General features: G+C 52.4%; 2 protein-coding genes across 6 annotated transcripts in view; both read right to left on the bottom strand.

Annotated features, from left to right (window-relative positions):
* Positions 1 to 3,781, bottom strand: part of Rab44 (RAB44, member RAS oncogene family) — a 21,073-nt gene extending 17,292 nt beyond the window's left edge. The window contains exons 1-3 of the mRNA XM_033766614.1: positions 3,667 to 3,781; positions 3,350 to 3,520; positions 495 to 573 (exon numbers count right to left, since the gene is read on the bottom strand). Coding sequence (XP_033622505.1) covers positions 495 to 573; positions 3,350 to 3,520; positions 3,667 to 3,781 — 365 coding nt within the window. The remainder of the gene's footprint in view (positions 1 to 494; positions 574 to 3,349; positions 3,521 to 3,666) is intronic.
* A 9,622-nt stretch (positions 3,782 to 13,403) lies between these two features.
* The window catches only part of Cdkn1a (cyclin dependent kinase inhibitor 1A), a 10,783-nt gene continuing 7,320 nt past the window's right edge, over positions 13,404 to 16,866 (bottom strand). For all 5 annotated transcript variants that reach the window (XM_033766415.1, XM_010638828.2, XM_010638827.1 and 2 more), the window contains 2 exons: positions 14,532 to 14,984; positions 13,404 to 13,947 (listed from right to left, as the gene is read on the bottom strand). In XM_033766415.1, the coding sequence (XP_033622306.1) occupies positions 13,898 to 13,947; positions 14,532 to 14,984 (503 nt within the window). In that variant the 3' untranslated portion in view covers positions 13,404 to 13,897. The remainder of the gene's footprint in view (positions 13,948 to 14,531; positions 14,985 to 16,866) is intronic.

Below are 16,866 nucleotides of genomic sequence, written 5' to 3'. Positions count from 1 at the left end.
GGGTCACTTCGCACGCGCTCGCGCACCATTTGCACGCGCACACGCGCACACACGCACCCTCCCTGCGGCCCCTCTGTGTGCCGAGGTCCCCAGCAACCCCTCGGAACATCGCCCTCCGAGCAGGCCCTGGGGTTCCCCTCTCACGGCCACACATCCTGGGTGACCCCTGTGCCCCCAGCCCCACGGCCTGGCCGCCCCCGTCCTCCACCACAGCGGCCACACGCAGTCCACAGGCAGAGAACCAGGCAGACAGGGGAGGCTGAGGCAGGAAGGGCGGTCACAGAGAGGTGTCACACAGGACAGTCACGCTGTCCAAGCCGGGGCCCAGACACTGCTGAGCCGCCACCTGCTGAGTCCCCTCCCCACCCCGCCCGCCCTCGTTAGCCGGGAAGCTGAGCTCTAAGAAGCCAGGGGGCAGCACCCCCGCCTCAGCCTCTGCCCGGTGCCCTCCCGACCCCTCCAGACCAAGCCCAGCACCCCCAGAGCAAACGCACCTGGCAGCCGCTCCCCGGCGCAGCCCCACGCTCTCGACCCTGGCGAGGTGACAGCGGCCGGAGCCAGGCCCCTGGGACAGTTAACAGCCGACGCTGTCTTGCCCAACCACCTTCCGCCCCCACCAGCTAATCGTAGGCCCATCTGGGCCGCTTCCTGTCCATAGCCCGGCCCCCTGCACAGTCCTGCCCTGTGCGCCCCGCTGTTGTGCAGGCTGGGAACTGCCCAGGGTGGTGGGCCCCGTCTGGGAGCTTGGTCACCGGGCCTCACAACCTTCCCCGCCGCGGGTCCTCGTCCATGGACAGGGTCCCGGCCATCGGGACATCGGGACAGAGCGGTCCAGCTGCACAGGGACAGGCCCTGCGATGAGCCATGTCATCCAAGGGGGTCCAGGTTTTAGGTTTTCTTGTTGTGGTACCGGGGATTGAACTCGAGTCCTTGCACTTGAAAGGCAGGTGGCGGCACCACTGAGCCAAATCCCTGGCTCTTAAAAAATCCTGAAATTATATGTTGTTTGGCTTTGCTGCAAAATATATATATATTTTTAAGATCAGGTCTCCCTGTGTAGTCCAGCCTGGCTTTGAACTTGCAGCAATCTTCCTGCCTCAGCCTCCCAAGTAGTTGGGATTATAAGTGTACACCACCATGCCTGAAACAATAAGCTTAATTTCTAAGCACAGAGATGTTCTTGTAACAAATCATGCCCTTGTTGCTCTTTTTCAAAGGAAGAAATTGGGCCGGGGATTTATCTCAGCGGTTCGGTGGCCTGCCTTGCAAGCGCAAGGACCCGAGTTCAATCCCAGGTAACAAAAAAAAAAAAAAACAAAGGAAGAAACTGAGGTAAAGAGAGTTACTGAACTAAGGTAAGGCATTTATTTATTTATTTATTTATTTATTTATTTATTTATTTATTCAACAAAAATTTCCTGAGCACTAACTACCGTGTGTTGTTCACTGTGCTCACTTCTGAGACTACAAGAGTGAAAAGAAAACTTCTGTGATGTAACGTCCAATAGTGACAAGTGCTGGGAAGAGAACCAGCCAGGAGAGGTGGCACACGCCTGTAATCCCAGCCCTCAGGAGGCTGAGGCAGGAGGATCACTGAAAGTGTGAGACCAGTCTGGGCTGCATAGTGAGTTCACAGCTGGCCTGAACTACAGAGCAAGAAAGAAAGAAAGAAAGAACGAAAAAGAAAGAAAGAAAGAGAGAGAGAGAGAGAGAGAGAGCTGGGCATGATGATGCACGCCTGTAATTCCAGCACTCGGGAGGCTGAGGCAGGAGGATCACTGTGAGTTCAAGACCAGCCTGGGCTACATAGTGAGTTCTAGGTCAGTCTCAACTACACAGTGAGACCCTGTCTCAAAAAAAACGAAAGAAAGAAAGAAGGAAGGAAGGAAAGCAAGCAAGCAAGCAAGAAAGAAAGGAAATAGTGTGAAGGACTAGGATAACAGGGGCAGTTGTGGGAGGCCTGTGAGGAGGTGGTGTTGGGATAGAACCTGTAAGGGAGTGGAGCTGGAAAGGTGTGCAGGGAGAAAACAGTGTGTGCCAAGGGCCTGTGGCAGGTGTGTGCCGTGGACCTGGGACAGCGTGAGGACACTGGGGTGGAAGATAGGGTCAGGTAAGCACCCCATGCCAGTGCAAGATGGAAGCTATTTTCAGTGTAACATGGTCCAATTCAGGTTTTTAATTTTTTTATTTAAAAACATTTGTATTAGGCTCTGATTTCACTACACGGCGATTCCATTCCTCGTGGAAGTTGCTGGGTGCACAAAACACCTCTTCACTTTTCTTCCCCCCTTATCCTCTCCTCAGCCCCATCTCCAAGTCCCTTTCTCATCTGCAAAAGAGCTCCCCTCCTGTTTCCTATCATCCTTCTTTTATTCTGCTCTCTAAATGATTCCTGTGTTGTTTTCTTAGGAACAGGAAGGCAGACTTTATTCAAGGACGATGGGTGCTAGTCCAGGACCAGTGCAATGTGGTCATGCATGGGGTGGAAAGGGGGACCCAACTCTCCCAGCCTAGATTTTATTTATATTGTGTAGCCTGGGCTGGCCTCCAACTCTCAGAGATCCTTCTGCCTCAGCCTCCAGTGCTGGGATTACAGGCCTGTGCCAAAAAGAATCCCACTGGCTGCTTTCATTCTGGAAAAGGACTGCGCAAGTCAAAGGTGGAGGCACGGAACAGCAGGGCTCAAATCAGAGGTGACGCTGGACCAGGTGGGCAGCGGGAGGCAGGGAGGAAAGGCAGGCGGACTCTGGAGACAGTTAGGTGGCAGAGCCCACAGGGCCTGTGCCCAGTGGGGCAAGTAGACAAGCTCAGCCTGCTCTCGCCTGCACCCAGCACCAGACCCCAGGGGAGTAATCTGCCCAGCTTGGCCATTCATACCAAGCGCCACGAAGCAAGTTAAATCTGGGGCTTTAGGAAACAGTAGGGCTGATTTTAAAATCCGGTGTGGACGGAGTTAAATACTCTAAACTAGGAAATGAAACTTCATAGCCAGGTGTCCTGGTAAATGCTGGGTGATCTCAGTACTCTGGGAGGCTGAGGCAGGAGGGTCACAGTTGGAACTCAGTCTGGGCAACTTAGTAAAATCCTGTCTCAAAATAAAAAAATTAAAAATGTAGTTGGCGTGGAGGCTGATGTTTGGATTCACAGTCTGTTAAACCCTGAAGTGAGCTACTCTGCCCCGGGGTCCCTGGCTCCAGCTCCGGGCTCCCAGATCTCCAGCAGGGGCTCAGCAGAGCAGCCTGAGCTGCGAGCTCACTGTGTGGCTACATTTGTGGGGCTCCCGGAAGGTTGAGAAAACCTGGGTTACATCAGAGACCCCGAGGGCACGGGCGGGGTCCCTGCCCCCAACCTCCTCGCAGCGCTGTCCCCTGGGGCACTTCTGCTTTCTTCCTCCGCTGTCCAGGGCCGACCCCAGGCAGTGACTCTGGCTCAGGCCTCCGTTTCTTCACGCGAGAAGCGGCCGGGACGGTGGCCGAGCCCTCGTGGACGGCAGCTGATCGTCCACGTAGCTGACGGGGGACTGAGGGAGAAACCTCCAGGGTCCACCCCTGAATCCTTGAAAGGGGCCGCGGGGGACCAGGGACCTGGGGGCGGGGTTTGGGAGACCCGGGCTCAGCTCAGGGAGGAAATCCAAGCCGCAGCGAGTCCCTGGTTCCCTAGACAGACCTTTATCCAGCGCCCACCCTGCACCAGGCACGGTCCGGATGCTGAGGGCCAGCGACTTCTGGAAGCCCCCGCTTCTGCAGGGCTGGGCCCGGGGCAGCTGGCGCCTCACCCACATTCCCGGCCCTGTCTGGGGGCCTTGCGAGATGGCTCCCCGCAGGCTGAGGCCTCCCCTTCCCTCTGCGTGGGGATTTTCCCCGCCCTCACGGCTGGGCCCTGGAAAGCAGCCATGGCGCAGTCAGGGGGAAGCACCCGGTGCAGCCCCAGGGCGCTTCCCACAGCTGAGCCCAGCAGAACTCTCTCGCCACCACCTTCGTGTCCTGGCCCTCGCTCCCCACAGTCCGCTGACCCCGGGAAGCCACCACCTGCTCACACATTCTTGTCTCTGGCTGATGTTTCTGGAGGGAAAATAAAACGAGAAGGCACCAGAAGGCGCAGGAGGCAGGCCGGACTTCTAACAGACCCCTCCTCGGGACAGTGCCGGCAGCGAGGAGGTGGCAAGGAGCCTGGCGGGTACAGCATCCCAGGGTCCAACCCTCGTCAGCGCGCGGAGGACGGAGGGGAGGCCGGGCTGGGGGCGACACGGAGAGTCCAGCGCTGGCGACGGAAGCCTTGAAGGAAGAGACGTCAGGGAGACAGGAATTTCAGAACAGCATTCCAGGAGGAATTCCAGAGTAGCATTCCAAGAGATCCTGTTTCTGGAGGGCAGAATGAGCAATCAATCAGGCTCAGCATCTGACTGAGAGTATTGGAGCCTGGCAGGCCACCTATCCCAGCACCAGCATCAGGACCTCCACAGAGTAAGGGCTGGATGCTGAGACCCACTCAGAGATATTTGGGTGCATAGAGCTGAGAACCTTGCCCTCCCAGTCTGCGGAGGGTGAGGGTGTCCTGAAGGGAGGCTACCTGAGGCCACGCTCAACTTCCTCAGGATCTGCACGTGGTGGTGCACACTGTAATTCCAATACTCCAGAGGCTGAGGCAGGAGGATCACCAGGAGTTTGAGCAGGAGTTCAAGGCCAGCCTGAGCTACATAGCGAGAACTTGTCTCAAAAAAACAACAGTGCAAAAAAAAAAAAAAAAAAATTGCAAAACCAGTCATAGACAATAGATAACTAAGCCGGGCATGGTTGCGCATGCCTATAATCCCAACACTCGGGAGGCTGAGACAGGAGGATCACTGTGAGTTTGAGACCAGCCTGGGCTACATAGTGAGTTCCAGGTCAGTCTCAACTACATAGTGAGACTCTGTCTCAAAAAAACAAAACAAAACAAGACAATCGATAACCAGCTGGGCGTGTCTATGTTCCCAAACCACCCACGCACACAAAAACAGGCAGCTGGGCCACAGAAGTGTGGTTTTCCCACCCCTGCCTGCTCTAGACTAGCACTTAGAGTCTGGATTTAGTACTGCCCAAGTGGAAAGTACAGTCCCTGCTATTGGAGGAAATAATTCATTCACCAAAAAAGCTATCGGTCTGGCTGTTCGGTATTAGCAGGGTCAGAGAAGCACAGCAGTGTGGGAGGGGCTGAGGGAGATGAGGGCGGTAGATAAGGGAGGATTCGTGGCGTTGCTCTCCGTCTGACCCGGGATTAACATCCGGGCAAATTCACCTGCCCCTGGTCTTCACACACTGCTGAACTGATCCTGGAATCTCGGCAGAGGGCTGACAGGAAGCGGAAGCTGAGAGGGATCAAGTGAGGAGGAGAGATAAATATGCCCTTCCAGGCCACGCCCCAAAGGCCCACCTCCAATCAGGCTTCACCTCTCAACATCACATAAGCCCTCAGTGGACTGACTGCCCAGGATCCCACACCCATCATCTCCCCAGAGCGCCACCTACTGGTGCATGAGGATTTGAGGGAACATCTAGATATAAACCCCACCAGGGACAGAATAGAAGTATCTAAAATTATCCCACTGGCCCAGCTGGTAAATCAGAGGCAACACCACATTTTGGGTGGAACTGCAGAAATAAAGGATTCCCTCAGAAGCATGTAGGAGAGCTTCCTACCTCCATTTTATATAAACCACTTTGCAAGAGTGTTGCTGATTCTAGACTTTCCTAGGCTTTTCTAGAATAGTCAAAGGAAAATTTAAGAAGTTGCTTTTTGCTATTTGACATCCCTGACCAACTGCACCCCTGCTGAATGCAAGAGGCACGGTTGCTTCGATGAATAGAGCATACTCAGCCTTGAGATGTTTGAGGCAAACAGCTCAGTTTTTATTGAGAATTTCTCCGATGATTTTTATAGTTGTCCCTGAAACGTCTGTGCACTGTGTCTCTGGGAAGTGAGGCGCTCCCAGTTTTGTAACCTAACAACTACTGGGGACTTGCCCAGGTCTCTGGGACTCGGATAGGAGTGTGTCCTGCCCTGTTGTCCTTGCATCCACAGTTTTTGTTGGTTTGTTTTGGTGTTGTTTTGGTTTTTTCCCAGTACCAGGGATCAAACTGAGGACCTTGTGCTTGAAAGGCAGGCGCAGTGCCACCGAGCTAAATCCCCGGCCCTTTTTAATTTTTTTTACATCCAGAGTTGATATGCTCCTCTTCTCTGCTCCCCTTGCCCCCTGGACTCCTCTTTGGCTCCTGAGTTTGCTGCTTAGCATTAGAAACGCAGCGGGCAGGTGATCTTGACATGTTCCAGCCGGGCCTCTGGCAAAGGGAGCAAGGGGTGAAGGCTGTCATTACCTCAGGGTCCTCGGGGTGGGGCGTTTTCGGTATCTGCCTTGCCAGTGAGCTAATCTCTTTGGAGACAAAATTCACCAATGAGTTAATTTTCTTTGGAGGGCTGGGGATTTAGCTCAGTGGCACTGCACCTGCCTTGCCATCAAAAGGTCCTGAATTTGATCCCTGGTACTGGAAAAAAATTTTTTTCTTTGGTAGAAAATACCGTACCACGTCTGAATTAATTATTATTAAAATATTTCATTCCTTAACTCTCCCTCATTCAGCCCCTTTGTTTGGCAAAATCCTACAAAATGTACACTACCTGTTACTGAGATTATTGAGCGCTGATGTGTTTGCATTGATTTGTTTCTGGTGATAGCATGTCCTAAAACCTGTGTAGAAAACAAGTTTTTGTTTTGTTTTGTTTTGTACTGGGGATAAAACTCAGGACCTTGGGCTTGCGTGACAGGTGGCAGAACCACTAAGCTAAACCCCCAGCCCGAAAACAGGTATTTTATGATAAAATTGTTATGCATTGCAAGCTCTGTGTGGAATTCAGAGGAAAAAGCCAGATTCAGTGATTAACAGTACTAAAAACTGCAAGTAACAAGCCATTGTTCAAGTAACAGTGATACTATTTCTGTTTTGTGGTGTTTTAGACTTTTGTTGCCCTAAAATTCCATTTTATTGGGAAACCATTTTCCACCTGGTCTCTCTTGACAGGGTTTCTTTCTCCTTTAAAAAGGTTCTAAATAAAATTCTGGCCAGGCGTGGTGGCGCACACCTGTAACCCCAGCACTCGGGAGGCTGAGGCAGGAGGATCACTGTGAGTTCAAGACCAGCCTGGGCTACATAGTGAGTTCCGGGTCAGTCTCAACTACATAGTGAGACCCTGTCTCAAAAAACAAACAAACAAAAAAGAGTAATATACACACACACACACACACACACATTTTATATATATATAAGACGCTCATCATCGAGAACTTGACCCATCTGCATGTCCTGTGCCCTGCTTTCCCCCCATCCCTGGATCCCTTCCCATCCTTTCAAAGAACCAACTCTGATCCATTGAACTAATCAGGGACGCTGGACATATCATACCTGGTACCACTTTTCTTCTTCTTCTTCTTTTTTTTTTTTGAAGCAAATATTTATTTATTGTACATTTTATTTATGTATGTATTTATGCTTTGGTACTGGGGATCCAAATCAGGACCTTGCACTCATGAGGCAGGCGGCGGCGCCACTGCGCTAAATCCCCGGCCCCTATTGGTACACTGTAGATACACAAAACGCTAGCATTCGTCATAGGGAATTCGCACCTCCACAAGATATATCTTGATTCTTCTTTTTTCCCGTACCTCTCCCCTCCTTTGACCCCTCTTTTTCTCCTTGTTTCCGAAAGCTTTGTTTCCACTGCTTTCCACACTCTTTCATATCCCTTCTTTCCTTCCCCCCACCCCCCTCCCTGACTCCCTTCCCATTTGAACATTTTCTCCCCATTTCCCAATATCTATTATACATTTCGGTCCTTATTTCTACTTACCTAGAAATATCTCCAGCGCGTCCTCCTTTATGGCAGAGTAGTACTCTGTTGTGTTTTAAACAATCCACGTCTTCTTTATTCATTCATCAGCTGATGGGCATTTGAGCTGTTTCCAAGATTTAGCTATTACAGACGGTACCGCTCTAGGGCCAGGGATTTAGCTCAGTGGTTCCACCATCTGCCTTGCAAGCAAAAGATCCCAAGTTTAATCCCTGGCACCTAAATAAATAAATAAAATAAAATAAAAAAAGACAGCAGTATAAACGTAAGTGTGCAGACGTTGCTGTGGAAGGAAGCTTTTAATTCTTTTGGGGAGATACCAAGAGGGGGAGTAGCTGAGTTTCCCACTCTGTGGTTTCTTTTGCTGTGCAGATGCTTTTTAAAGAGATGAGACCCCAGGTGTTGATTCTTTGTGATATTTCCTGTGCAATTTTTTTCTCATTGAGTTTACTGGTCCATTTTAGGTGTACAGTACAGTTGCATTCATCATTGGGATCTTGTACCTTTGCATGATGTTTCTTGGTTCTTGCTTTTGGGGTTTTGTTCATTAAGTCTTTGCCTACTCCACGCCTTTGAGAGCTCCCCCTATTCTGTCTTCCAGCAGATTTAGTGTTTCTGTTTTAGTAGGCAGATCTTTGATCCGTTTCAGTTTTAGAGTAGTGCATGGTGAGAGACACAAGTCTGGTTTCAGTCCTCAGCAAAGCCAGTTGTCCCAGCACCGTTTATTAGAAGCTGTCTTTCTTCCAGTGAAGGTGTTTGGCTCCTTTGTCAAAAGTAAGGTGGCTGAGAATGTTTGGCGTTGTTTCTGCATCTTCTAATCTGTTCCATTGATCCTTGGGTCTGTTTCTTTGCCAGTACCACGCTGGTTTTAATCACAGCAGATTTGTGGTGTAATTTCAGGTCAGGGATTGTGATGCCTCCTGCCTTGCCTTCGGTGCCCAGAATTGCTTTTCCTATTCTAGGTCTCTTCTGGTTCCAAATTAATTTTAGGATTGTTTCCTCTAACTCTGTGAGGTATGCTATTGGTATTTTAATCGGGATTGCATTAAACCTGTATAACAATTCTGGAAGTATGGCCATTTTCACTATATTGGTTCTTCCTAACCAAGAACAAGGAGATCTTTCCATTTTCTGATATCCTCTTTGATCTCCTTTTTCAGAATTCTGTAGCTCTCCATGTAAAGGTCTTTTACTTGGTTAGATTTACTTGGTCTTTTACTAGGTGTTTCTTTTTTATATATATATTTTTTGGGGGGATACTAGGAATAGAACAAAGGGTCTCATGCTTGCCAGGCAGGTACTGAGCCACTGAGCTACATCCCTGGCCCTTGGATGGTATTCTGAAGGGTATGGTTCCCTTAGTTTCTCTCTCAGTGAGTTTGTTATTTGTGTACAGGAAGGCTATTGACTTCTGAGTGTTGACCTTGTATTGAGCTGTGCTACTGAATTTGGTTATTAAATTTAGAAGTCATTTGGTGGAGTTATTGGGGTCTTCTATGCAGAGCATCATGTAATCCGCCAATAATAATGTCACTTCTTCCTTTCCGACCCTTATTCCTTTTATTTCTTCCTCTTGTGGAATTGCCCGGCTACTGTTTGCAGAACTGTGTGGAGTAAGAGTGGTGATAGTGGACATCTTTGCTTGCTCCTGATTTTAGTGTGAAAGATTTCAGTTTTGTCCATTTGGTGCGATGTTGGCTGTTGGATTGTCGTAGATGGGTTCTATCAGATTGAGATAAAGACCATCCGTTCTAATTTCTGAAGGGTTTTTATCATGCAGGGGGGTTGGACCTTGTCAACAAACAACCAGAAGTTCATTTGACAATAGTTCAGCGACTTCTTTTCACCGCTGCTGCCAGTTGAAATCATCATCGCTTTCCAAAGACCAAGAAAAAGCCCAGTGTCATGGGAAAACCTAGTATCGTTGTGTTCTCTGTGAGAACAAGTGCACAAGCTCTCCGGCCAATCAGCTGTGCTCTGGCCAATGCAGGGGGCGTCCAAAGGCTGAGACAGCCGTGCTGTCATGAGAAATGTGGCAAGTTCCTTACAAAGCAGGACTCACAGTGATAGGGAAAACTTTTATAAATGGCAAAAACCTATAATGTGTCACAGTGTGGAATGGCTTCTGCTGTCTCTAACAGCCGTTTGTTTTGTTTAGCTCAGACACCAGAAGGTCTAACAAGGCACCAGAAAGCACTAATTGCTGACTGAGGCATTCGGTCTGACCCTGAGATAACAGGGCACAGCAAGACCCTGAGCTCCGAAGAGACTGGAGCCACATGATCGTAAGAGTGTCTGGATGCAAGAACCCATTGCTAACACTGGCTCCCCTGACCCTGAACACCCGCCCTTCCTATGGGCTAGGACAGATAACTAGGCCAATCTTAAAGGTAAAGTCCCCAACGGCAAAAAAAACTGTTACATCTGGGTTGAAAGGATGAACTATTCTGTGGCTGTGATTTGAACTGTGAGAATGAACTGTAACCACCCAAACCATATATAAGCCAGCCTACTGCTGCTCTGAGTTCCAGGCTCAGTCGGCCCCTCTCCAAGACGGTAACTGGCCAATCGCCCTCTCCTGGGGAACACCTGAACCTGAGTAACTCACCAGCCACTGCTCCACTGCTCCACGGCACGGATTTCTCTCCATGGAGGCCTCTGGGCTTAGTTACCATCAGTCGCTGCATGTCTGCAGGGTTGAGCCAGCCTTCCCAAGCAGTGAGTCAGGGCTCGGGGAGAAAGCGCCACTTGCCACCTCCTTCTTCGTTGAAGTCTCTCGTCTTGCTCTCCCCGTGGGCCTCAATCCTCACGTCGGATCCTTGGGACCCACATCCCTCCTTCCTGTCTTATAGTCCAGTGTCTGGACACAGAATCTCAGAGACGCTGTTTCTCTGCTGTTCACCCCTCCACCACCTTCCTGGAAGTTCCTACCACTTTGATTTGGACTTCGGAGCAGTAGTCTCGCCTTGCTCCGGCCCATCTAGGGGTTGACCTTGTTAGTTGCACACCGGGGTGGAATTTAGAGCCAGAGAGGGCTCTGTGGCAGGCGCGTACTATGGGCTAAGCACTGTGTCACACAGGCCAGCTCTGCATTTATCTGTGAGAGGAGGTGACAGCGAGAAGTCTCTGGAGGCCCCAGAGGGAGAATCTCATCTTAAGATCGTGGCTGGGGTCAAGGCCTTGCCCTGAATAGCGGAGGAATTACCAGTGCCTGAAAAGCAGCTCTTGGTTGAATTGAAGACTGGGGAGCAAACAAATAGCCATTGTTTAAGCCACTAAGTCTTAAGATGGTTGTTTTGTTTTGGGGTTTGTTTGGTTTGGTCTGGTCGAAACTGGGTCTTGCTATGCAGTTCGGGCTGGCCTTGAACTCACTATGTAGCCCAGGGATGGTTAATTATTGAATAGATAACCATACCACAGCGGTAATGTAATAGTTCTTTGCTCCCTTTTGAACCCTGGGCCTCTTACATGTTAAGTAAATGATCTACCATCTTCCCCCGCACCACCACTTTCCTTCTGGTACTGGATATTGAATCCAGGGTCTTCTCACTAAGCTACAGCCCAATCTTATTTTTCAGCTAGACACAGGGTTTCAATAAATCACTAAGTTGCCTAGGTTGCACTTGAACTTGGGAACCTCCTGCCTCAGTCTCCCAGAGTGTAGGGGCTGTGGGATGCACCACCACGCCTGACCTCTTTCTAGCATTGTGTAGTGATCCACTATCTAAATATACCAAAAATTTTAAGTCTCTTCTTTTGTTATTGACATTCCAGTTATTTCTAGTTTGGGCCTATGACATCATCTCTAGAACATTTCATGTATCTTTTGGTGGACGTATGTCATTTATGTAGGGACCTTACATTAAGAATAGACTTACTGAGTTGTAGGGTAGGTATAAGGACAAGCATCTATGGTGGAAGATATTCTTAGTTTTTCAAAGAAATTGAAACAAGCTGGTGGCATAATTCAGCGGTAGAGCATTTGCCTAAAATGCACAAGACCCTGGGTTCAATCCCCTCAGCACCACAATAAAAAATCAAAGTAACTGATGCACAAGTTCCAGTTGTTCCGTATCTTTGCCAACACTTAGTATTGTCAGTCTTTTTCATTTTATACATTCTAGTAGGCATGTAGTGGTTACCTTATGGTTGCATTTTCATAGTATCAGGGATTGACTCCAGGGCCTTTGCACTGAGCTACATCCCCACCCCTTTTTATTTTTTTGAGACAGGATCTCACTAAATCACTAAGTTAGGGGTCGAAGTTGTGGTCCTCCTGTCTAAGCCTCCCGGTAGCTGATGTAGGCACATTGCATTATGCTTGGCTTGCGCATTTCCCCTGAGTAATGATGTTCAACTTCAAGATACTTTACCAAAAAAAAAAAAAGGGCTACCTGACAAATCAGGATACATCAACGTGCGACACAATATCACTGGGTCACCACTGTCAGGTTGGTGATCTTTGCAGAGATGTGATGATAGATTACTTTGCTTGTGTTGATTCTGCTGCAAGGTCTTTGTCTGCTGAGCTTTCTGAACATTTAAAGTGTCCTATGCTGACAACTCCTGAGCATTCACCTATTTGTTCTTATAAATGCCAAAGTGTAATGAGCACAACAGTGACACTGCGAGTAGCGTCATCCAGAGATATTTATTGAGCACCAGCTGTGTACCCAGTACTGTGAGAGGGCTTGAAGGACACAGAGCAGCACTGCCCGAGAGGCTTACAGCGTAGGTGGAGATGGTGAACGTCACTCTGGGGCAGAGAGGCACAGCCCGGCCAGGAGCCAGAGGGTGTTTGGGGTCAGCCCCAGTGAGTGCTTTGGCGCCTGCAGGGGATCAGCGTTCAGCGCGCGGGGACAGAGCTGCCACCACCCCAGGCTCCTGTCAGTCCACCAGGCACCTCTCCCATGGTCTCCATGGCCACCATCTTGGTCCAAGTCCTTGTTCGGCTGCTACTCAAAGTGCAATGAGGTGGGGAGGGAGGACCTGGATGGAGCTGTTCCTCCGCGGTTGCCGACGGCTTCCGGGGGCTGGGGTCTCTGTCCCGGAAACCCATGCTCCCCACCCCACGCTCCTAACACAGGGCGACAGGGTGTTCGGTGTGGCCGGCCAGGACCCACCCCAGAGGTGAAAGGGGAGGCCGTGCTGCTGTGCTGCCCGAGATAGAACTAGAGAGCCCTGCGCCACGGGTGTCCACGGACAAGCGCCCCAGCTGCCGCTCACAGACAACGGGGTACTGGAGATGAAGGACTGGGGAGAAGGGAGAGCAGCAGAGGGGCCTTGAGAGCCAGCTGGGAAAGGGACAGCTGGGACCCCCCAAAGAGTACAGAGGGAGCCAGGCTCCCTAGGGGAGGCACAGGGATCTGGGAGTGGGGCTGCTACAGGACCTGATCTTCCCTGCTTCACAGGACAGCGGGGCACCGAGGCCAGGACAGGTGTCTGTCACAGGCCGCGCCTGCTGCATGGTCACCTGCCCAACTCCAGAGGGGGTGAGGGGACCCCAAAGTTTGTGTTCATGTCCCTACTTGGCTGGACCCCTCCAAAGTGCTATCATCTATTTAGTTCTCAGATGCTGAGGACTCAGGACTGAGAATCCAGGGAAGGGGCAGAAGCTGAGCCGGAGAGCGGAGGGAAGGAGGGAGTCGGGTCCCTCCGGTCAGTGCCGCCCGGTGGGTGAGGGCAGAGGAGGGCACAGCGGGCACGAAGCCAGCCGCACCATCCGCAGGAGATGGAGGACAAAGAGCGTAGGAAGAGAAGGTTTTAAATAACATTTCATATAATAAAAATACCCAGCACTCTGATGAGCCTACCATTCTACCACCTAATTTGTTTTTTAAATAATTCTAATGTCAGAGGCCAGGTCAGGGGTGGGGGGCCGGTATGTACATGAGGAGGAGCTTAAGTTAAAACACGAATAATAATTAAGACGCACAAAGTGGATGGTGAAGGTACAAGTGTGGTCGGGGCTGGTGGGCTCCCCTGGTTCTGGGAGCTCGAAGCTTCCGGCGAGAGGTCAGGGCTTCCTCCTGCAGAAGACCAGGCGGCGCTTGGAGTGGTAGAAATCTGCGGGACAGGACAGTGTCAGCCCGGGGCCGGCCAGACAAACCGCGGCCAAGGGACACAGTGCCACCTACGGGCAGGACCTCCGATCATCACCCAGGGGGTGTGAGGGGCCCCACGCCACCGCCAGACAGCCAGACCAGCTGAGGCTCTGCACCCGGCTTTCTGCCATCACAGGGCCCCCCGACGGCAGTGTGGACCCTGCGAAACCGCACGGGGACTTGGCAGCGGCGACAGAGACACAGGTCCCTCTCCCAGGTCAAAGGTGAGGTGGGAGGAGGCTGACCCGGCTGCACAGGGTGGTCTGCGCCAGCCTTCCCAGCTCACTGCGGACCTCGCACAAGTCACGACGACTCCGAACCAGGGGTGCCACAGACGTCATGTGCACAGGGCCAAGCTGACCCAACTTAGAGACTACAGGGCCTGGCCTGCCATTTGTCCCAACACTCAGCTGTGGGTCTCGGCTGAAGCCTTGCTGTGTGCCCTCCCCAGGTTACTTGCCGCCTCTGGGCTCCGTCTAAGCTGCAGTCCCTTAGGCCGTGGATTCTGTGGTCCCCACCAGTGCCCTCCCGGGTACCCACGCTCACCCGTCATGCTGGTCTGCCGCCGTTTTCGGCTCTGCGAGGTTCCAGGCGCCCCCGGAGACTCCTCGGGCTGCTCGCAGGATCGGGGTACGAGGGTGCAGGACAGCGACAGGTCCACCTCGTCCTCCTGAGCCGCTGTCCCCTGCAGCAGGGCAGGTGAAGGGCCGGGCCGCCTGCCCCCTCCAGCGTCATCTCGGCCGCCACAGGACCCGGGGCTCAGGTAGAGCTTGGGCAGCCCCAGGCCGCGCACTCGCTCCCAGGCGAAGTCGCCCTCCAGGGGCGTCTCCGTGACAAAGTCGAAGTTCCAGCGCCGCCGGGCCTCCTGCAGGCAGCCGGCCATGAGCGCCTCGCAGTCCAGACGCAGCTGCTCACTGTCCACGGGGCCGAAGAGGCGGCGGCAGGCCTTGCTGCTGTGTGGGACCTGGCAGGTGTCCCCGGGCGTGTGTGCCATGGCACCTGCGCTGGGACAGAAGAAGGCTGGTCACCTGGGAAACGGGGTCCTTGCGGAGCTGTCTCCAGGACAGCTTCCTGCAGGGGTCTCTGGTCCCTTCTGGCCGACTTCCACCACCCTCTTTCCAAGGAGCCCCACAAAGATGGGGGCACAGCTCAGCCCACCAGCACCCCACGGTCCGTCACAGGGCAGCCGAGGGCAAGCACTCGGCGGCAGCAGGGGTCGGGGTCCTGTTTACCACGCCAACTATCAGCTAAAATCAATGTGTTCTTCCCTCATGGGTGTGAATGTCCCAGGTGCTTAGGAATTGTGAGATTCTACCCGTTTCCTACCTAATCAGAGCCCTGGACCATTTCCAAACCAGGACTGGGCCACGGTGCCTCCATCCTCCCGAATCCCTACCCAGCTGCCTGGCTGGGATAACCCAGCACCGAAAATTAATGTGCCCTGGATTTGGGGGTTAAAAAACAACACGTGGGGCCAAGGGCAGGTGTGCACAACTGTAATCTCAACTAATCAGGAGGCTGAGGCAGGAGGATCATATGTTAGGAGCCAATCTGGGCAACTTGGCAAGGCCCTGCCTCACAAATGAAAAATAAAAAGGGCTGGGGGCGCAGCTCAGTGTCAGAGTGCTTGGCTGGCATCATGAGGCCTGGGTGCGATCCTGAGCACCATGGTGGGGCACCGGGCACCCGGGTCACCCAAGCTATGCTAAGCCACTTGTGCTTGTCTATAACCAAGGCCACGGGTACTGAGGGTGTGCAGCCTGAGAGCATGCTCGGCCACTGTCAGGGAAGCTGTCCGTTCAAAACAGCAGGAGGTTCCGAGGCTGCGTGTGTCCCGGAGCAGCAGACAGAGGGTCACCCTGGACAGGGACCTAACCTCTACTTCCCTGTTCTATACAATGGGGGCAGTGATGGTGACTGTCCCCTGGGTCACACGGAGGGAAGCGGGAAAATCAGGCATTCCAGCTTCCCTCTGCTGGGCTCTGCACCCCTCCTGCAGACAGAAGCTGAAAGGTGCCCGGGCTGAGGGCCTTTCCCAAACTGTCCTGGGGGACGGAGGGGCCGAGCCAGGCAGGGCCAGGCGAAGACTTCTGGGCCACACCCTGCCAGGTGCATCGGGTGATCCGAAGTCTAGACGCCTCCCAGCCTCAGCCCTGCCATTCTGGGAACCCGTTTTGCAGGTACAGAAAATAAGAGGCCGCTGTCTACCGGGCTCCTCCCTCTACCCTAAGAGCTTGGCCACAGGAGCCTCGAAGCGACTATCCACCCTGCCCCTGAGCTGTGCCCGACAATGGGTAGCAGTGGTGATGGGTCTCCTGCCCCTGCCCTGGGCCGGGCCGGCCTGGACAAGACCAGGGGGTTGCAGGGCCTTCGAAGGGGCTGGATTTTCCTGGGGCTGACAAGGAAATGCACTTGGGATGCACAGTGTTCAGGGGACCTGCGCTTGGAGAAATTATGAAACTTTCCCCCAGATCATGCAGCTGAAAGGGCTTAAGGCCACTGTCCCATAAAGAGGTCACAGTGCAGCAGAGCCCCGAGGTGTTGGGATTTACTTATATTTTCCAAGCACTTTACAAACTCCTTTTTTCAAAAGACTTAACAAGGCTCAGGGAAGTTAAAAAGCTTGCTCAAGGTCACAGCTCACAGGTGGCACAGGTAGGACTTGGACCCAGCCCTGTTTGCCCTGGGTTCTGTGTTCAGAGCTGACTGAATAAGACTCGTGTGGATCAGCGCTAAGGTGCGAAGTTGCCCAGGCTGGGCTTGAACCGTGATCCTCCTGCCTCAGTCTCCTAGAGGGCCAGGATTCCATGCGTGCACCACCGCGCTGCGCCCCAGAGATGTCTTCTTTCGGAGGGCGCGCTGGGCCGGAGCGGCAGCGGTC

The sequence above is a fragment of the Fukomys damarensis genome, unplaced genomic scaffold (genome assembly GCF_012274545.1).
Source record: "Fukomys damarensis isolate Sample0158 unplaced genomic scaffold, DMR_v1.0_HiC HiC_scaffold_20, whole genome shotgun sequence".
In the NCBI taxonomy this organism is placed as follows: domain Eukaryota; kingdom Metazoa; phylum Chordata; class Mammalia; order Rodentia; family Bathyergidae; genus Fukomys; species Fukomys damarensis.
The sequence above is the reverse complement of the archived record's forward strand: the minus strand, read 5'-3'. Positions and strand labels throughout refer to the sequence as shown.